The sequence below is a fragment of the Mus caroli genome, chromosome 5 (assembly GCF_900094665.2).
Source record: "Mus caroli chromosome 5, CAROLI_EIJ_v1.1, whole genome shotgun sequence".
In the NCBI taxonomy this organism is placed as follows: domain Eukaryota; kingdom Metazoa; phylum Chordata; class Mammalia; order Rodentia; family Muridae; genus Mus; species Mus caroli.
In genome coordinates, this window is record NC_034574.1 from 127,148,862 (window position 1) to 127,167,622 (window position 18,761).

General features: G+C 48.7%; 1 protein-coding gene across 13 annotated transcripts in view; it reads right to left on the bottom strand.

Moving 5' to 3' along the window:
- Gtf2ird1 (GTF2I repeat domain containing 1) overlaps positions 1-18,761 on the bottom strand; it is a 102,324-nt gene that overhangs the window by 3,809 nt on the left and 79,754 nt on the right. For 5 of the 13 annotated variants that reach the window (XM_029477498.1, XM_029477494.1, XM_021161815.2 and 2 more), the window contains 6 exons: positions 18,480-18,563; positions 15,532-15,715; positions 14,738-14,766; positions 5,541-5,621; positions 2,457-2,534; positions 1,742-1,934 (listed from right to left, as the gene is read on the bottom strand). In XM_029477498.1, coding sequence (XP_029333358.1) covers positions 1,742-1,934; positions 2,457-2,534; positions 5,541-5,621; positions 14,738-14,766; positions 15,532-15,715; positions 18,480-18,563 — 649 coding nt within the window. Of the gene's footprint in view, positions 1-100; positions 352-1,065; positions 1,104-1,741; positions 1,935-2,456; positions 2,535-5,540; positions 5,622-5,651; positions 5,880-14,737; positions 14,767-15,531; positions 15,716-18,479; positions 18,564-18,761 lie in introns of those variants that run through there. The other 8 variants (XM_029477501.1, XM_029477499.1, XM_029477500.1 and 5 more) reach the window with 6 other exon arrangements.

Sequence of the window (18,761 nt, forward strand, 5' to 3'; positions counted from 1 at the left end):
GGCTGGATCCAGTCCAGAAGTGAATGAACTGGACAGAGTGACCTGGGCACCAGCACCCATCTCTCTGCTTCCTGATTACAGATGTGATATGACCCCGGACCTCACTTTCCTGACTTATGGTCTATAGATCTGTAAACCCTTCTTTCCTTAAGTTGGGTACAGCAATTAGAAAAAAGTAACCAACACACATGCTATCCACCACTGGGGTCACGAGTGCTACCCTGTAGACCCACCCTGGCCACTTGGGAGCACTGGCCACTTGGGAGCACTGACCGTATTTCTCATTGAAGAGCTCCTTCACCTGCTCTCGGAGGATCACCTTCTTCCCAAGCTTGTTAGAGTCATCCTCCTCTGTAGGGAGACAATGGCCTGCTGTGTAGCCTCTGCAGGACTGCCTTCTCTAGTATAGCTGCTGTGCTCTCACAAGTCACTACACCATCCACATACTTGCTCCCTTCTGCTCCCATTCATCCCTGGACATACCCACCCCCTCCCTCACCCCCACTCACACATCTGCCCAACCATTCATCTTTCCATTCAACTGAATTTCTAAAGCAGCACCCCCATTATAGCCCAGGCTTAGAGCAACCCACTCACGCTAACAATAAAACAGCCATATCAGTCATAACCTGAGAAACACGTGTGACATGTGGGACACTCAGGGGACATGGGGCATCATCTAGGAATACTAACTTTTTTGTTTGGTATTCATGTTTAATTTCTCTAAGACAGGGGGTCTCACACCACTGTCTGTGCTGGCCTTGAACATAAGCATCCTGTGTCAGTCTTGTGAGTGTTGAGATTAGAGGGATGTCCCCTATGTCCTGCTTGGTGCTGGGGATGGAACCAGATGTACCATGTGCTGTGTGCCACTGCGCTACGTACAGCTTAGCTCACTTTGTTTTAAAGGATGACTTTTAGACTGATGTGGGAGCAGGGCTGGCCCTAGATGGAGGGCCCCACACTTCTAGCATATCTTTGTTTATTTAAGATTTTTTTTTTTTTTGAAGGCAATAGAATAGTCCCCATGAGGGAGTAGGCTGGTCTCTCCTGCCTCTCACTCACCTGGCACCTTGGGGTCATTGCAGACTTCCGCAAAGGGTCTGAAAAAGATAGAAGCCAGGCTGAAGTTAGGTTTCCCTTCCCCATCTGCTCCATGGGATAGAGACATCATCGCTCCATAGCCAAGATGCCAGCTGCGGTGGCTACAGCCAGGTCAGTTCCAGCTATAGTTTTATAACCTAAGTGTGGCTCAGTGGTCCACGTGTTAAATGTGTGGTCCTCAGCCTGGCACATTATTGGGGGTGTCAGACTTTTTAGAGGAGGGGCTTAGTGGGAAGGATAGGTCATGTGAAACATCCTCCGTGGTACACTTGCTTCCTCATGTCTCTCTCCGCTCTTTGCTCTCATGAGGTAGGCAGCTCCTTCCACTGTGTGTGCATAAGCTCCAACCAAAACCCGGGTCAAGTGGCCAGGGCACGAGATCCCTGAACCTCTTTCCCAGCACTTGGGATGTAGAGGCTGGGATATTAGGAGTTCAAGGTCAACCTCAGCTACATAGTGTATTCCAGGCTAGTCTGGACTATGTGAGATGCTGTCTTAAAACAACAACTAAATTTGGAGTTGATCTTCTGACTCAGGATCCTGTCTCCGACAGACCGCTGCTGACCTGCTGACTCGTGTCCTGCAGCACTGGGGGACCCTCCCACCCTGCTCACCCTGCTGTCCCCACGGCACTCACTGGAGCTGGTTGATGATGACCATCCGCACATGCTCCCTGGCCTTCAGGATCTTCTCCAGCCGATGGATGTCATAGGTGTTGGGGTTCCGGAAGGGGATGTCATCAGGGAGGCCCTTCACCTCCACGGCATCTGGGCTGTCCCGGATCAGTTTGTAAGGGACCAGCACAGGCCGATTCAGTCCCAGGGCCTCACCTGAAGGACACGGGGTCAGAGTCAGAGAAAGATGGCCCGTGTCAAAGGGTGAGACACTCTGGGGAGAGGATTATGACTCTGACAGCCCAACTCTGCAGCATCCCTCCCCAGGGACAGCAACATCACCCAGGTCTGCTCTGATGGTCAGTACTGACCACCAGCAGATTCTGGAATTACCCAGAAGACATACCGCGGGGCAGATCTGTGAACAACTCTCTAGATTGCCTTGACTGACATGGACCTACTGTACATGTGGGTGGCACCATCGCCAAGGCTGGATCCAGTCCAGAAGTGAATGAACTGGACAGAGTGACCTGGGCACCAGCACCCATCTCTCTGCTTCCTGATTACAGATGTGATATGACCCGGACCTCACTTTCCTGAACTATGGTCTATAGATCTGTAAACCCTTCTTTCCTTGAGTATAGCAATTAGAAAAAAGTAACCAATACACATGTCATTAGCCATCAGGGTCATAAGCGCTACCCTGTACACCCACCCTGGCCACTTGGGAGCACTGACCGTATTTCTCATTGAAGAGCTCCTTCACCTGCTCTCGGAGGATCACTTTCTCCCCCAGCCTGTTGGCATCATCCTCGTCTGTAGGGAGACAACGGCCTGCTGTGTAGCCTCTGCAGGACTGCCTTCTCTAGTATAGCTGCTATGCTCTCATAAGTCACTATACCATCCACATACTTGTTCACTTCTGCTCCCATTCATCCGTGGACACACCCACCCCCTCCCTCACCCCCCATTCATCCATCTGCCCACCCATTCATCTTTCCATCCACCTGAATTTCCAAAGCAGCACCCCCATTATAGCCCAGGCATACAGCACCCAAGCAGGACCACCAGGGGCAGTCAGTCATAACCCAGGATCAAGTGTGATATGTGGGACGCTCAGGAGGTGACACCAGGCATCACCCAGGAGACTGCAACCCTTGCTTTTTTGTTCTGTATTCATGGTTTCATTTCTCCAAGACAGGGTCTTATGCTGCTGCCTGTGCTGGCCTTGTACACAACCGTCCTATGATAGGTCTTCTGAGTGTTGGGGTTAGGGGGATGTTCCACCGTGTCCTGCTCGGGCCACTGAGTTACAATTATTCAGCTCACTTTGTTTTAAAAGATGATTTTTGAAGTGACAGGGTTGCCCCTGGATAGAGAGTCTGTACTTCGTTTCTTTTCTATGTATGTATGTATGTATGTATGTATCTGTCTGTCTGTCTGTTTGCCTCTGCTTCCCAGTGCTGGGTTTAAAGGTGTTCATGCCTAGTTTAGATCATATTTATTTATATACACATCCTATGTGTGCAGTGCCTGAAGAGGCCAGAGGAAGGCGATGGGTCCCCTGGAGCTGGCCTATGAGGTTGTCCTCTGACCCGCACACATGCACCCATGCCCACACACACACACATATCCATACACAATAGCTGAGAACTACCAAAAAATTCTTACCATCCACTGTTCAAATTTCCTGTCACCTCAAGAAATTCTATTTTGTGTGTTTCATTTCTTAGATACCTGAAATCAGTTCCCCTTAAATCCGAAAAGCATCTCTCTCTCTCTCTCTCTCTCTCTCTCTCTCTCTCTCTCAGACAGGGTTTATCTATGTAGCCCTGGCTGTCCTGGAACTCACTCTGTAGATCAGGCTGGCCTCCAACTCAGAAATCCGCCTGCCTCTGCCTCCCAAGTGCCAGGATTATAGATGTGAGCCATCACTGCCCAGCTGGACTCACTTTGTAAACCAGGCAATCTTCAAATTCATAGACACCGTCTGCCTCTGCTGGCACGCCACCTGGCTGCACAGGTCCTCTTTTGGGATGGGGTGAGGAAGTCCTGTTTGAATATAGCCCAGGCTGGTCTTGAACTCACTATGTAGCCAAGGATGACCTTGACCTCTTGATGACCCTCCTGCCTTAGCTTCCTGAATGCTGGGAACTGAATCCAGGCCTTCATGCAAGTCAATCGTTCTACCAACTGGGCTATATCTTGGCCCTACCCCATTCCCACTATTTTTTGCTGTTGTTATCTGAGACCCTTGGCCTCCACAGTGCTTGTGTTACAGACACTGCAGCTTGGCACATCCTGGTTTTTGGTCTCTTTTCTGAGGGGCTCTCCACCTTAGAAGCTGTCATCTTACTCTTTCAAGTCCACCATGTTAGTCTTAAGGAATATGCCCGCATGCACGTACTCGGGCACACACACACACACACACACAGAGGCCTGGCATATGAAATCAGCCAGATGTTTACACGGGACCAACACACCTGGTTTGGGAGCCAGGCTGGGGCTGCTACACTGCCCAATCTCAGGTGAGGTTCAAGGGCCTTGAATGACTTGGGCCTTTCCCCACCTAAGTGGAACAGGCTCTGCCTCCTGCAGGAAACAGCGGCTACTCTCTTTCTTTTTCTTTCTTTTTTTTTTTCTTTTTTGGTTTTTTGAGACAGGGTTTTTCTGTGTATCTCTGGCTGTCCTGGAACTCACTTTGTAGACCAGGCTGGTCTCGAACTCAGAAATCCGCCTGCCTCTGCCTCCCAAGCGCTGGGATTAAAGGCGTGCGCCACCACGCCCATCAGGGGCTACTCTCAAGAGTATTTGTGGTAAGGAGGGTCAGCAAGTTACAGGGGACAAAAAACCATATCCTTCTTCCCGCCTACAGCTTGCACACTACCTCCCTTTTATGGCTAGCACGATTAAATACAAGAACTAAGAACAAGCACTGCCAAGTTCAAATTCACTGTGTTGTTTTCCAGCTGGGCCTCAATCCCATGAGCCTCCTGCCTCAGCTTTCCTGGTGCTGGGCGTGTTCCCCCGGGAAGTTCTTGTTGTTGTTTAGTTAATTTATTTTGTTTGTGTGCATATATCCATGCATGTGGACCAGGCAGGCAAAAGACAACTGCTAGGGTTTTTATTTTTTGTTTATGTTTCTCTGTGTAGCCTTGGCTGACCTGGAACTCTGTGGATCAGACTGGCCTTGAACTCTCAGAGGCCCGCCTGCCTCTGCCTTCCCAGCGTGCATTACAGGCGTGCGTCACCAGGCTTGTCTCTCAGACAGAGCCGCATCAAGTAACTCTGGCTATTCTCCAGTTTGCTGCACTTGGCTGGCCTGGAACTCACAGAGAGCCACCTACCTCTGCCTCCTGTGTGCTGAATGACATGTGTGCCACCGCGCTAGACTCGGAGGACAACCTGCGGGGGTCTGTTTCGTCTTATAGACCATGAGGGTCCCAGGGATTGAACTCAGGTTGTCCAGTTTGGAGTCCCGTGCCTCTAGCTGAGCCAAGCCCAGGGTGTTTATTTTTCTTTAAGTCTCTCTCCATCTTCTTTCTTTTCCTTCCTTCCACCCTTCCCTTCCTTCCTTCCTTCTTTCTTTCCTTCCTTCCTTCCATCCACTTAGTTTGTTTTGAGCCAGAGTCTCAAATACCTCACTACTTGAGTTTCAAATTCAGTATATAGCCAAAGATGATCTCAAAAGGTGGCCTGATCTTGTCTGGACTGCCGAGTGCTAGGGACTGCAGATGTGTGCCACCATGCTTAGCTCATAATTTGTTCAAACAGCGGCACAGACAGAGACCCCTGTGTCTGCGCCCCTGGGACCCTTCTGACCTGGCTGCCAGGTGTCCTGTTGCAGTCTCCTTGGTCTGGTGGTTTTTCCAGCTTCATGTCCTGTAGTGAGAATTTTGGTTTCTTTAAAAAAAAAAAAATGCAGAAATATTGTAAGAATGTGTTTTTATTTAGTCCCACGTGTGGGAGATGAGACTGCTTCAGAATATCCATAGTGGCTGATTGTGATTTGTCTAGTGCTCTGGCAGGGGCAATGTTTTGTCAGCTGCGGATGGTTTCTGGTAAGCATGTGATGTTTGAAAATCTGGTGACTTTTTAGAGGATATAAATGCTAGGGTCCCCGAGAGAGTAGGTTGCTGTTGGTGGGCTCTTGGTTGGTTGCTGTTGATTAAGTAGCCGTGCACAAAGAAGAAACAAGAGGAAATTAGATATCCTGATGGGTCAAACCTGCCCCCAAGGAAATCTACACTCCTGATCAGCCGGAAGTAGTCTAAAGATATCAGGTCCCTTTCCTGCCCCTGACTTTATTAGATGATCTCTCTCTCTCTCTCTCTCTCTCTCTCTCTCTCTCTCTCTCCCCCTCCCCCCCACAATGTTAGGATGTTGAAAGGGTGGAAGACGAAGGATGAAAAAGAACCCACAAAGCAGCCAATAGTCTGGCTGAGGTGTTCCCATCCCCACTAATTACCCTGTCACCTAAGCTTTCCTCAACACCCTGTCCAGTAATCAGAGCCCGAGTCCCACCTTTGCCCACCCCTACTGTTCTCATGGGCCGATGTCACACTGACTCAGATGAAGGTATCGGCTGCTCTTATGGACTTGGGTGGCTTTCAGAGGTTAACTCTGTGTGTGTGTGTGTGTGTGTGTGTGTGTGTATTTACACCTTTATATCAATGAAGCCCTCCCTCAGGACGCTTACTTTTTTGAGAGAGTCTCTCATTTGGAACTGGCCAAGCAGGCTAGGCAGGCTGCACTGCGTATCCACTTGTTTCTCCCTGGGAGCTGGGAGTGTAAGTGGATGCCGTCACGTCTGGTCCTTTTCTCTATGGCTTTGCTGACTTAGCCATCCCAAGTCCCTCTGCTTCATACACTTACGAAAGGGTTTCTGGAATCTTATTGAAAAGTCTGAGGCTCCCTCAACCTCATGGGTGGCAGAGCCTCTTTTTTTCTTTTCTTCTTCTTTTTTTTAATGATCCTGAGAACATGGGGTGCAGGACATGAAATCTTTTGTTTGATCTTTTTTGAGACAGGGTTTCTCTATGTAGCCCTGGCTGTCCTAGAACTCACTCTGTAGATAATGCCTGTCTCTGCCTCTTGAACACCTGCACTAAAGTCATGGGCCACTATGCCCTGCTAGGACTTGCGATCTTTATTCCATCCAGGGGTAGGGTAGGCTACAGTGGCTCTGGCTGAGTCTCCATAGACAGGTCAGGGCTTCCCAGACACTTGGCTCCATGACTCCTTTTGAAATAAAAAGAGAAGCATAGCCCTAGATCTGGGCCCAGCAGCGGGGCATCTGCCCAGAGACTTTCCTGCCCAACCCTGGCAGAGGCCAGTGCATCACAGGAAGACAGAAAGGCAGTCATCACCAGAGCCAAACTGACAGAAAGCAGCACAGGTAATGACTGGGAAGGAGGAAGTGTGGCTGACGCTGGGATTGTAGCATCTTTAGGTGCCAAGAAAGGACAGTATTATTTTGAGTTCTGAAGACCAAGACAGAGCTAGAAGGGTAGAGAAGGAAGAAGGCAGGGACTGGAGGCCTGGGGCCAGGGAGATATTCCTCAGGCCTTGGGAAATAGAATGCAGAAAGGCAGAGAGGTAGTAAGTCAACCTACCTAAAACTGTAGATTGTTAAGGTAGGCTTATCCAAGACTAGAGATAGTAAGTTAACTTACCTATGATCATACACAGTGAGCTAACTTACCCAAGATTACAGACTCAATTAACTTATCTAAGATCATAGTAAGTTACCTTATCCAAAATCGAAGAGCATAGTTAACTTATCTAATAGCACAGCTCAGAAATGGCAAAGTTAGATCCTAAAGGGGCAAAAGAGACTTCCTGTTCCTCTAATGCCTCCTTCCTTGCTCTCTGATTATCAACAGCAACCCCAGACTGGTGCCCTGGCCTATGTCAGGTTCCCTGTCCTTACTTTTGAGGTGACAGGAGACAGCACTGAGAGGCCCTCGGCACCATCAACCGGGTATTTTGCTACCTAGATGTGGCCGGCAGGCCTGTCCCCTCCCCTGCGCATTCCAAACTGGGCTTCAGACAATGCTAGAGACATGGAATAGCCACTTTCCTCAGGTAAATCATTGTGGGAAAAGTTTAGAACATAGTAAGTTTGGCAGGCAGTGGTGGTGGTGGTGGTGGTGCACACCTTTAAACCCAGGAGACAGAAAGGCAGGCACATCTCTGAGTTTGAGGCCAGCCTGGCCTACAGGGTGAGTTCCAGGACAGCCAGGGCTACACAGAGAAACCCTGTCTCAAAAAAAAAAAAAAACAAAAACCAAAAAAACCCAAAAAAACCAAAAAAACCCCAACCAAACAAACAAAAAAAAACAACCTCAAAACATAACCCACAAAGCCAAAACACCAAAGGAAAAGAAAGAAAGAAAGAAAGAAAGAAAGAAAGAAAGAAAGAAAGAAAGAAAGAAAGAGAAAGAAAGAGGGAGGGCTGGAGAGATGGCTCTGTGGTTAAGAATACCAGCTGCTCTTCCAGAGATCCTGAATTCAATTCCCAGCAACCACATGGTAGCTCACAACCATCCGTAATGGGATGTGATTTCACCTGGCATGTAGGCATATCTACTGACAGAACACTCTCTTATTTAAAATAAATACATAAATAAATTTAAAAGAAAAAAAAATATATACACAAGTAAAATTTAGCTGCAGGACCACTGCCTCTGCCAGGCAGTTCAGAGAAGGCCCTGGTTGACAGCTGTTGACTTAGCCATGAGCCTCTCACCAGGATAAGCCTGATTCTGCTGGGCAGGCAGGGTGACTGACCTTGGTTAGCAGCTAGCTAGCTACTGTGATCTGTCTTGAGGTAAGTGTGACAATATTTTTACACCGTAAACCTCTTCATTTGCTTGGAAATGTCTAAAAATTGCAGTTTCTGTCTCTGTAAAACACAGCTAATTGCCCAAGGTGTAATTCAAGGGTGGGAACCTGAAAGCAACTCAAAGACAAAAGCGGGCGAAAGACAGCGCGGGGATAGCTTGGCCTCCATAAAGCCACAAGAGATGTCTGTCCTGGGATGCTTTCCCTTTGGGAATACAATATTATTACAGAGATTAATATTTTCCCCCTTGCTCTCTGTATGATTGGAGTGAATTCCCACGGGGTGGGGGTAGGGGCTTCATTTGCCATAACAGTTTCTCAAAAACTGAACTTGAATTGGGAAGTCGATTGTGGGGTGTCCTAGAAACTGGGACTGTTGGGAATGTGGCTATAGCTCCCTGGGGTGCTCAGGTTTCTGGGCAGCAGGGAGCCAGCACAAAGACCTGCCAGACCTCATCTGTAAGATCTAATCCAGGCTGCAGAACCAGCCAGCCCTCTGGGCCTCTGGCTGAGACCTGTCTGGCCTTGATGCTCAAAAGAGCTGAACGGGGCTTGCTGGAGAACGGGGCTTGCTGGAGTCACACAGGAAGCTGGCAGCTCTGCTCTACCTGTGGGGACCCTACTTTTCCCTGACAGTGCACTGAAGCTGTACTCTATTATCAGTGAGGCTCCTGATATGTGTCTGTGTGTGCCAAGTGTCTGTGGGAGCTTATGGTGGCTAGAAGTGGGCATCTGATCCTCTGGCACTGGAGTCATGGGCAACTGGGAGCCACCTCTGAGCCATCTCTCAGGTCCCTAGGATTCAGGCCAGGCCAGCCTCAAACTTACTATGTTGCGGAAGCTGGCCTTGAACTACTACTCCCAGAGGCTGGGAGGCAGAGGTACATCATTAGATCCTGCAGGGGAGAATGACTGGCTGTTTGAAAGTCATAAGTGGGCAGCCGAGGGAGGAGGATTCTGTCAGGTATTGTGCCGTGGGGACGGTTCTTCCCATCCTCCTTTGCAGCAAGCCACGTAAGAATATTCTCTTTTCTAAGTGACTACCTAACCTCAGCTTGAATGCCTCTAGTCACAGGGAGCTCACTACGTACAAAGCTTCTCCCCTGCCCCAGGCCTTCAGATTATTTTCAAACTTTTTTTTTAACCACCTTCCTCATCAGCCACCCCACCCCTTCTAGATCTTAATCCCCCCTCCCGCCTCCCTGGCTCAGCCTTCTGTAGACCTTCCTTGTTCTGTTCTTGGCTCCAGCTTTACTTTCTGTAGGCCACCTACCTGCCTGTGGAAGCTGGTCACCATAGCTACCACTGGAACATTCAAATCTGACATCATTTGGAAGACAAAACTCTGAGCCCTGAACATAAAACCTAAACCACATCAAACCTGGTGGACTGGCTCTGTGATCCTAATTACCAGGTAGGGAAGATTGTAAACTCAAGGCTAGAAGATTGTAAATTCAAGGGCTACATAGTGACACATTGTCAAAGACAGCCAGAGCTGGGCAGTGATGGCTCACACCCTTTAGTCCCAGCACTTGAGAGGCAGAGGCAGGTGGATCTCTGTAAGTTCAAAGCCAGCCTGGTCTACAGAGCAAGTTCTGTGATCGTCTGGGTTACACAGAGAAACTCTGTCTCAAATGAAAAAACAAACAACAAAAGACAGACAGACAGACAGACAGACAGAAATAAAGAACTCAAGCTGGCTAGGGATGTAATTCTATCGGTAGAGCACTTGCCTAGCATGCACGAAGCCCTGGGTTTCATCCCCAGCACTGCACAAAATGGCATGGTGCGCACACTTACAATGCCAGCACTTTGGAAGCAGAGCAGAGGCTGGAGAGTCAAGAGTTCAAGTCCAGCCTGGGATACCTGAGACATTTTGTTTCAAACAACCAAAACGAAAGAAACACAAGATCCGGAAGTCCACTTTGTGGCTGTCTCTTCACTCAGCCTGGCAAATGTCACCTCCCTAGGCTGGGAGCTACCCTTGCCTCCAGATGCCAGTCTGGCTTGTCACTGCAGAGAGCAACTTCACCCACTTGCAGGTCACCACTGTGTGCACTTGCCGAGACTAATTTGCACCCATTTTTGGAGGATTTCAACTGTGCACGCTGCTCATGTGTGCATACAGGCCTTGCCTTCCTCTTCTCTCTCCACAATACTTTTATTAACCCTTTCCTCAGCATCCACATTGTTCCAGTGATTCCTCTAGGATTATGTTCCCCACAGGGACCTTCCAGGCACAAGGGACTGCACCTGGTCCCATCACCTTTCTTTGACATAAACTAACTCAAATGAGACAACACCTCCATCAGAAGACCTGTGGGCATTTTCTTAATTAGTGATTGATGGGGAGGGCCCAGCCCCACTGTGGGTGGAGCCATGCCCAGCAGGTAGTTGTGAGGTATATTCAAAAGCAGGCTGAGCCAGCAGGGCGGGTGTGTGTGTAGGGGTTGTAAAGGCAGTAACCAGTGTTCCTCCAGGTTCCTGCCCTGCCTTCCTTCAGTGATGGAGTGTGACCTAGGAATTAAACGCTGAAACAACCCCTTCCTGCTCTAAGGTGGTTCTGATCATAGTGTTTATCAGAGCAACAGAAACCCTCAGACAAGAGTGGACTAGTTTGATAGAGTATAGCACACATCCGCAATCCCAGCACCAGGAGGTGGAGACAAGGGATCCTAAATTTAAGATGATTCTCAGCAGCCCGGCATGGTGGTGCACGCCTTTAATCCCAGCACTCGGGAGACCAAGATGATTCTCAGCTAAACTCCACCAAGTTCCAGGTTGGCCTGGTCTACTTCACAAAAAAGAACCTTTTTCTTTTTCAAGGAAGAAACTGGGGGACTGGAGAGATAAAGGGCTCAGCAGTTAAGAGCACCGACTTGTTTTTCCAGAGCCCCTGAGTTCAATTCTCAGCAACCACATGGTGGCTCTAATAATCTGAAATGGGATCTGATGCCCTCTTCTGGTGTGTCTGAAGACAGCTACAGTGTACTCGAATACATTAAATACATAAATAGATAAATAATTTTTTTTTAAAAGAAGAAACTGTGGTTGGGGTGGGGGTAGAGAGATGGCTCAGTGGTTTAAGAGTGATGGTTGCAAAAGAACAAGGTTCGGTTCTCAGCATTCATTGTGGCTTTACAACCATCTACATCTCTAGTTCTCTGACCTCCACAGACACCAGGCACACTCGGTGCGCATAAACACGTGCAGGTGAAACAAACAGATAAATAACCCCCTGCCCAAACACAGCAGCAACAACCACAACAGACAAAAGCTGAGTGGGTTTAGCTCGAAAACATAAGATCTGAGCCCCACATCCTCTGTAAAAGCAGGGCCTGAAGCCAGCCAAGTAGCTCAGATGGTAAAGACACCAACCTGCCAGGTTGAAGACCTGGGTGTGTACACACACACACACACACACACACTATGTAGCAATTTTTTTTTTTTAAAGCAAGGCTTAGGGCTGGAGAGATGGCTCAGTGGTTTAGAATGCTCACTGTTCTTTGAGAGGACCTGAGTTTAGTTCTCAGGGCCTGTGCCAGGCAGCTCAAAACTGAAACTCCAGCAGCAGGGGATCTGGTGACATCTTCTGGTCTCTAAAGGCATTGCACTCACAAACAGTTCTTTTCCCTACCTCTCCCACCCCCTCTCAATTAAAAGTTATGAACGATAGTGTAATCCCATCACCAGAGAGGCAGATACAGGAGGATACCTGGGACTACCTGGTCAGCCTAGCTTCAGGCCAGTAAGAGATATTATCTTTAAAAAATAATATAAAATAAAATAATAATACATTTAATAGGGCAGCTCCACGGGACCAACATCTAGGGTTGCTCTCTGGCCTCTGTACATAAACACACACACACACACACACACACACACACACACACACACACACACACACGCATACACACACACAGAGGCACACTCCCCCCCCACTCATGCACACACACTCACTCTCTCTCTCTCTCTCTCTCTCTCTCACACACACACACACACAAAATTCTAAAACCAGATGCTAGTGGCTCATGACTTTAATCCTAGTACTCTGGAGCCAGAGACAAGCAGATCTTTGTAAGTTCAAGACCAGTCTGATAAACAGAACAAGTTCCAAGAAAGCCAGGGTTACAAAGAAAAACCCTGTCTAGAAAAACATAACGAACATAAGTAATAAATCCTAATATCAAACCCTATCCATCAAGTAAATAAACCAATTTAAACTGGGAGTTTGTAAAAAGGGAGGTTACAGATAGGACCATAGGACCCATGTCATTGCACCTAGTGGTCAGGAGGGGGCGACAGAGAGACACTCAGCAGAAACAGATTTAGCACATTAAGGTACAACTTAGCTCTTGCAAGTAGGGAAGTCTTTTCCTTTCAAATCTCAGCCAGGCTAGGCAAATGCTCTGTGACTTCGAGAAATTTCCTTCAACTCTCTTGAGTCTATGTTTCCTCCTGGGAGAAGGTAACCGATCCCAGAGTGGTGGCCCACTACTGTGGTTGGCTCTGGAAACTGAGGCAGGAAGGCCACAACTTTGAGGCCAGACTGGGATACATATCAGGACGCTGTCCCCAAAACGAGCGCGTTTGGAGGCCAGGGAGAGCCATGGGGGCTGTAGGGGGATTGGCTGACTTATATACTGGGTTCCTACCGAGGCTGGAGGTCTAGCCATACTTCCTGGACCCCAGAGGGACAGGAGCAGAAAGTACCCAGCAGTGACATCAGCTTAGACAGTCACTTGTGTCAGGGGTGGTCACTGGCTAGGGTCTGACTTTAGGCTATCATCAGCCAGGGTCCAAGAGGCCCACATTTACAAACTAACTCAAGAGCTGGGGTGAGAGGTGGAGGGAAGACAGGCGGAGCCAGGGTCAGTCCCAAAGCAGGGACTTTCTGGATCTCTCACTGGTGGAAAGGCAGCCCTCTGTGTTCACAAGTACAGCCTTGTCCCCAGCTTCCTTCCTGAGGAAGTACTCATTTCCCTCACGGTCTGACTGCCAGCTCTGGCTCAGCCTCTGGTCCCACCCAGGGCTCTCTCCACACTGGGCACCAGGATCCTAGAGTCCACCCAGTTAGCTGCTGCAGCAGGTAAAAATGAGGCCAGGGGCTTCTTTTGTTTGTTTTGTTTACATTTTTTTTTTCAAGATGGGGTCTTGGGGGCTAAGGATATACCTGATTTGATAGGTTCTTGTCTAGAGTGCATAAAGCCCTGGTTCCTGTCCCAGTACCTTATAAACCAGGCTTGGTGAAATACACGTAATCTTAGCAAGCTTGATTTAGCCACGCCCCCAGCCCCTCCCTGGGGGATTCTAGGCAGGGGCTCTACCACTGAGCTACTCACCAGCCTTTCACTGGGGATTCTAGAGGAGCTCTCTAGCTTTTGTTTTTTGAAACAATGTTTCCCTGTGTAGCGCCAGGCTGTCCTAGAATTCATTTCGTAGACCAGGCAAACCTCAAATTCTGCCTCCCAGGTGGGCCACTATGCTCAGCTTTTTTTCTTTTGTTCGTTTGAGACTGTCTCTCACTGGCCTGGAGCTAACTTGCTGAATAGACCAGGCAAGCTGCTCAGTGAGCACTAGCAATTTGCAAAGCTCCACCTCCTCCACACAGGATTACAAACTGCACCACAAAGCACAGCTGTGTTTTCTCTCCCCACCCCCCCACCCCCCAGTATCCCATCCACCCCTACACAGATATTTTTTAATGTGGGTTCCTGGGATCAAACTCAGGTCCTCTTGTTTGCACAGCAAATACTTTATAGACTATGTTATCTTCCTAGCTCCCCAATGCCTCACATATTACCACCAAGCCCCCTGTACCCTATGACAACATCCAAATACATTTGCCATCAATTTCCCCCATTCCCTGAGTTAGCCAGGTCTCCCGGAGGTCATGGGGACCCTGGCACAGCTGCAACCTCTGAGTGGGTGAAGCCCGAGGTTCCAATGTTATCTCAACTGGCTCTCTGGGTCTTAAGACCAGGGATGCTGCAGTCTTTCTCCATCAACCCGAGGCAGACGCAATGAGAGTTGTAGGAACAGCAGGGTAATACCCTGGTCCTGCGTCTGAGCCAGGCAGGTGTCTGCCATGAAGGTTTTAAGTTTCCGGAACTGTGCACAACCCCCCACCCCTAATACCAAGTACCTCCCAAACCCCCAGAAGTACCACTTACCAGGCTTTGGGATAAGTCCTTGGAATGGCCTGGAAGGGAAACAGAAGTGAGTTTCAGGGGAAAGGGATGGGGACAAGGTTACCACCAGGTAGATGATGATACTAGCTTGCCAAGGGATTGGTAACAAAAGCCCAGGGTCCTTTTCAGACACTAGCATTTAATGTTTGACTCTTTGAGAGAGGGTCTCAGGGAGCCCAGCCTAGCCTTGAATCCTGATGTCCTAGCCAAGGCTGACTCTGAACGTCTGTTCCTCCTGCTTCTACCTCCTGAGCGCTGAGGTTACAGGTATGCACCACTACTCCTGGTTTATGAGGAGCTGGGGATGGAACTCAGGGCTTCGTGTGTCCTAGACACGCCATGAAACCAACCAGGCCACTACCCTAGCTTTTGTTTTTGTTTTAAAGAAAGGGTCTAATTATGAAGGCCGGGCATAACTTTATGGGTTATGAAGGTTAACCCATAACCTTCCCGCCTCTGCTTCCTGCGTGCTGGGATGAGAGGCCTGTTTTGGGATCTGTACCGTGTGAGCATGTGCACTGGGGGTGGGGGAGAGAAGTACTCTTGTTTATGTGCACACATGCATGCCAAAGGTCGCCTTCCAGAATCTTCCTTCATCAGTCTACTTTTCTTTGTTGCCTTTTTGAGCAAAGTTTTTTTTTTTTCACCAAACACAGAGTAAGTCATTTAGCACGACTGGCTAGCTGGAGTCCCTCTCCAACACCCCTACTGTAGGAACTTCTGGAGCCGGCTCCCAATCCCAGCCAGGCTAGTCTGAACTCTTCCTCATGAAATACCTGGTGACCGTGAACTTGATCTTGTCAGCCACAGAGAGAATCCTTTCCAGGTTCTGGGAGCCAAAGGTGCAGGGTTTGCGGAATGGGATCCCGGGGGGTAGGCCTTCAATGATTACCGAGCCTGGGTTGCTTTTGATTCGCTTGTAGGGCACCTGCACTGGGTATTTGATGCCCAGAGCTTCACCTGCATAGGAGAAAGGCAGTTGTACCAGTCAGGAGCAAGAGGTAGAACAGACTGGGCAGGAGGAGTCTGGGGGCTTCTCTCCCAGAGGTGCTGAGGACCTTTGTGGAAGATGGGAGAAGTTGTACGTGAGTAGGACTTGGAGATTAATAAGATGTGTACTGTGCAGAGTTGCTGGTGGGAATCCCCGCTGGATGGGCCTCGAATACATGGCTCCTGATACTGGGTTAAGGCAATGCTCAATGTTTCTCAGCCTCTAGGCTGTACCACTGGGCCTCCCAGATGGAAACATCAGCTCTTCCCCGGCCTGAGGTATTCAGATTCAGGCTCAGTCTTCGGAGTGTGAGTGCTCCACCCAGCAGGGAGGAAGGTAGGCAAAGGCAGCCAGGGTGCTGACGGGATCCCAGGGACCACTGTCTACCTGGTCTCAGGTCCCTTCCCCTTTTCCTTTCTCTCCATTTCTTCTGAGACAGGGTCTTATTATGTAGCCTTGGCTGGCCTGGGACTTCCTATGTAGACCAGGCTAGCCTCAAACAGAGATCTACCAGCCTCTGCCTCTTAGTTTTGGGATCAAAGGCATATGCCTAGCTCCTCTACGTACAAAGTCTTTTAATTAATTAATTAATTAATTAATTAAATGTGATGGGTCTTTGGTCTGCCTGTATGTCTGTGCACCATGTGCATGGCCTGGTGATTTCAGAGTCCAGAAAGGGACACCAGTTCCCCTGAGACAAGAGTTACAAATGGTTGTAAGCCACCACTCAGATGATGAAAACCAAAGGAAGCCAATGCTAATGGCTGAGCTATCTCTCCATCCTCACCGGAATGTCTCTCTTTTTAAAAGAAGAATTATTTATTTATGTGAGTGCACTGTCACTGTCTTCAGACACACCAGATGGCATCAGATCCCATCAGAGATGGTCGTGAGCCACCGTGTGGTTGCTGGGAGTTGAACTCAGGACCTCCGGGAGAGCAGTCTCTCCAGCCCCTCACCCTCACCAGCAATTCTTAAGTTTTGTTTGTTTTGTTTGAGACAGGGTCTCATGTAGCTTAGGCTGACTTCCAACATACTATGTAGCTGAGGATGGCTTTGAATTCCTTCCTTTCTTCCTTCTTGATTAAAGGTGTGCACCATTAGGGGCTGGAGAGATGGCACAGCAGTTAGGAGCACTGCCTGCTCTTCCAGAGGTCTTGAGTTCAATTCCCAGTAGCCACATGATGACTCACAACCATCTGTAATGGGATTCGATGCCCTCTTCTAGTGTTCTGAAGACAGCTGCAGTGTATGCATATGCAATGTATGTATGAAAATAAAAAAATAAAAAAGGGTGTGTGCCACCATCTCCCAGCTGGTTTTGAACTTTTTTTTTTTTTTTTTTTTTGGTTTTTCGAGACAGGGTTTCTCTGTGTAGCACTGGCTGTCCTGGAACTCACGCTGTAGACCAGGCTGGCCTTGAACTCAGAAATCCGCATGCCTCTGTCTCCCGAGTGCTGGGATTAAAGGCGTGCTCCACCATGCCCAATGGTTTTAAACTTCTGATCCACCTGCCTCTATCTCCTGAGTGTCATGACGACAGGCGTCTGCCATCATACCCAGTTTATGTGGTGTCAAGGATGGAGCCCAGGGCTCCACACATGCTCAGCAAGCAGTTTATCAATGGAGCCACACCCCAGCCTCTATTAAAGAGTTTTAAATGACATCTTTATTTGTGTGTGTGTGTGTGTGAGTGAGTGTGTGTGTGTGTGTATGTGAGTGTGTGTGTGTATGTGAGAGTGTGAGTGAGTGTGTATGTGTATGTGAGAGTGTGTGTGAGTGTGTGTATGTGAGTGTGTGTGTGAGTGTGTGTGTATGTGAGTGTGTGTGAGTGTGTGTGTGCACATGAGCACCTGCGTGTGCACATCCCTCAGTGCATACAGTAGAAGCAAGAGGGTGATATTGAAGAAGTTGGCTTTCTCCTTTCACTACGTGGGGTCCAGGAATCGAACTCTGGTCATCAGGCTTGGCACTCAACACCTATACCCCGCGAGCCACCTCATCAGCTAGCATCTACCTAAACACGTTCTCTATTTGTCTCTGAACAAAATCTTACTCTGTAGTTCATGCCGGGCCTGGAACTCAGAGCAATCCTTCTGTCTCAGCCAAGTGATGAGGTTACAGGAACACAGCACCAACCACATCCCACACGGGGCCTGTTTTCTGTGACCCCACGCCCTCAGTGCTTGTCACATAATAGATGCTCAAGAAATACGAGAGAGGGCTGGTGAGATGGCTCAGTGGGTAAGAGCACCCGATAGCTCTTAGCTCTTCCAAAGGTCCGGAGTTCAAATCCCAGCAACCACATGGTGGCTCACAACCATCCGTAATGATGTGACGCCCTCTTCTGGTGTGTCTGAAGACAGCGGCAGTGTACTTACATATAATAAATAAATAAATAAATAAATAAATCTTAAAAAAAAAAAAGAAATACGAGAGAGCTAGTGGGATGCCTCGGCGCACCAAGGTGGTTGCCATCAAACCTGGCACACTGAATGTGATTCCCAGGCCCCACATGGTGGAAGGAAGGAAGCAGCTTCTCATGTCTGACCACAGTGGTGATGGGGAATGTATGCCCCCTCACACATGCCTGTCCACACAATAAATACGTTTAAAAAAAAACAAGCGAAGAAATACCTAAAAATACACATCAACCTCCTTGCCAAGCATGAAGTTGGCACCGGCAGGAAGCTGCCCACCTCTCCCTCCACCTGACCCCTGCCTGTAACTCACCGTATTTCTTGTTAAACAGGTCTTGGACTTGTTCCCTAAGCGTGTTGGCGATGTCGATCCGCGAGAGTCTGGTGTTGTAATTTTCTGCAAAGTGAATACAATTATGGACAGAGGCTATTACATTAAAAGGCACTTGGTGACTTTTACAGGAAAATGACTTCCTAATTACAGGGAACTCCTTGTCTGGCAATTAGCAGATCTTTGGAGTGGGCCCCTCAGAGTCCTTCAGACCCAGTCTTCATGAGAATCTCTGTGTGTGTGTGTGTGTGTATGTGTTTTGAT